The sequence below is a fragment of the Volvox carteri genome (genome assembly GCF_000143455.1).
Source record: "Volvox carteri f. nagariensis unplaced genomic scaffold VOLCAscaffold_375, whole genome shotgun sequence".
Lineage (NCBI taxonomy): Eukaryota > Viridiplantae > Chlorophyta > Chlorophyceae > Chlamydomonadales > Volvocaceae > Volvox > Volvox carteri.
In genome coordinates this window covers 7791-9232 of record NW_003307904.1, presented here as the reverse complement: position 1 = coordinate 9232, position 1442 = coordinate 7791, and the positions used below count along the sequence as shown (strand labels likewise).

General features: G+C 52.6%; 1 protein-coding gene across 1 annotated transcript in view; it reads right to left on the bottom strand.

Annotated features, from left to right (window-relative positions):
• The window catches only part of VOLCADRAFT_48889 (uncharacterized protein), a gene marked incomplete at both ends in the record, with an annotated part of 1506 nt that extends 313 nt beyond the window's left edge, over positions 1–1193 (bottom strand). Inside the window, one exon of the mRNA XM_002959568.1 lies at positions 1128–1193. Coding sequence (XP_002959614.1) covers positions 1128–1193 — 66 coding nt within the window. The remainder of the gene's footprint in view (positions 1–1127) is intronic.
• Between the last annotated feature and the right edge of the window lie 249 nt (positions 1194–1442).

Below are 1442 nucleotides of genomic sequence, written 5' to 3'. Positions count from 1 at the left end.
GAACCCTCCACCCACAACCGCTCGTGTTGCTCAGTGGAAGAGCACCCGTTTAGTAAGCGGGAGGTCTCGAGATCAAAACTCGACATGAGCAGCACATCGCTCTTGCGCGGGACATATCCGCTCTGGCTTTTCCATAACATGATCCATCCTGGTGTGTACGTGTGCGTGTATGTATGTGTGTGTACGTGTACACGTTGGTGCATGTGTACATGGGGTATTTGGTCGTAGCTAGCCAGAACATGCATGCCGGGACAGCACAGCAGCAACACGAAGGCGGCAGCATGGAATTATTCATCCCTTGCTTGTGCCTGTTGCTGGTCCCTGCCGTTGGACACGTACTCGTAATGCACGAAATGCTGCAGTCAGCCGTGTGTAGCCTTTTCTAGGCGTTTAGGGTTTCAAGGACCCTAAAAACCCTAGAAACACTAGCTATCACCGCAAAAAGCAGCTATTCAACGACTAGCATCGGTTGAGTAGATCGGTGAGGTTTTGGTTGTTGGCTGTGACCATGGATGGCACTCGTGCATGCAGGATCTGCATTTTCTAAAAGACACAGCGCGACGAACACTACAAATATGTAGCACATGTAGCCGACAGGGGAACGGTTGCCTCCACCTAAACCAGAGCCTAACAGGACACGTACATAACCAAATACATGCACGCAGCAAGCAGCCAATCACAACCGCATTGACGTGCCAATATCCAAGACTGCTGCCAGGTGCAACGTGAAGCGACCGACTAGTGGCCAGTGAGATGCAAGTGGGTGCCGACATCCGGGCCTAACAGGGGTGAATTTTATTGCCACCAGTGCTGCCGCCGCTGCACATGCCTGGACCAGCCCCCAGTTCATTGTTGTCGTGGCCATGCTAGCGGCTGCTGCATCAGCAGCCAGCGAAACGTTGCCATCAGAATCATTGTGCTGCATCCCTCTCGTACATGTGCTTTCGTTCAAGCCAAGGCTGCGTAAGGATAGCACCCACCACCCAAAAGCCACAAGCCACAAGGAATCAGCCAGGCGAGTGATTATAATCAGCCAGGCATTTACATTCATACTTGTTGAAGTCCCCTTACACCACCACAGATTGCGCGTCACGTCACGCTATCGGCAAGCAGGTATGTATGGTCACACAGATATGCATGGTCACACAGATGTGTATGGTCACACAGATATGTATGGTCACACAGATATACACTTCCTGGCCACATGCCCGGGAAAAATAAAGAGCTAATGAGGCGGGCATGCGTTGGCTGTAGATGTGGTGTATACGTATTTGGCCCAATCGTCGGGGGTGCGTGTGTCACCGTAGCTTCTCGTAGCGCAGCGAAGAGCGAAGCGGAGGGAAGGCATCTCTGAATCGCGTCCGTGACCGGCTCGCGTCCGGAGCTCATTGGAAAGTCGCGCTCGATTGGATGGTTCCGGAGCTTTGCGTTTTAGTCGTAGT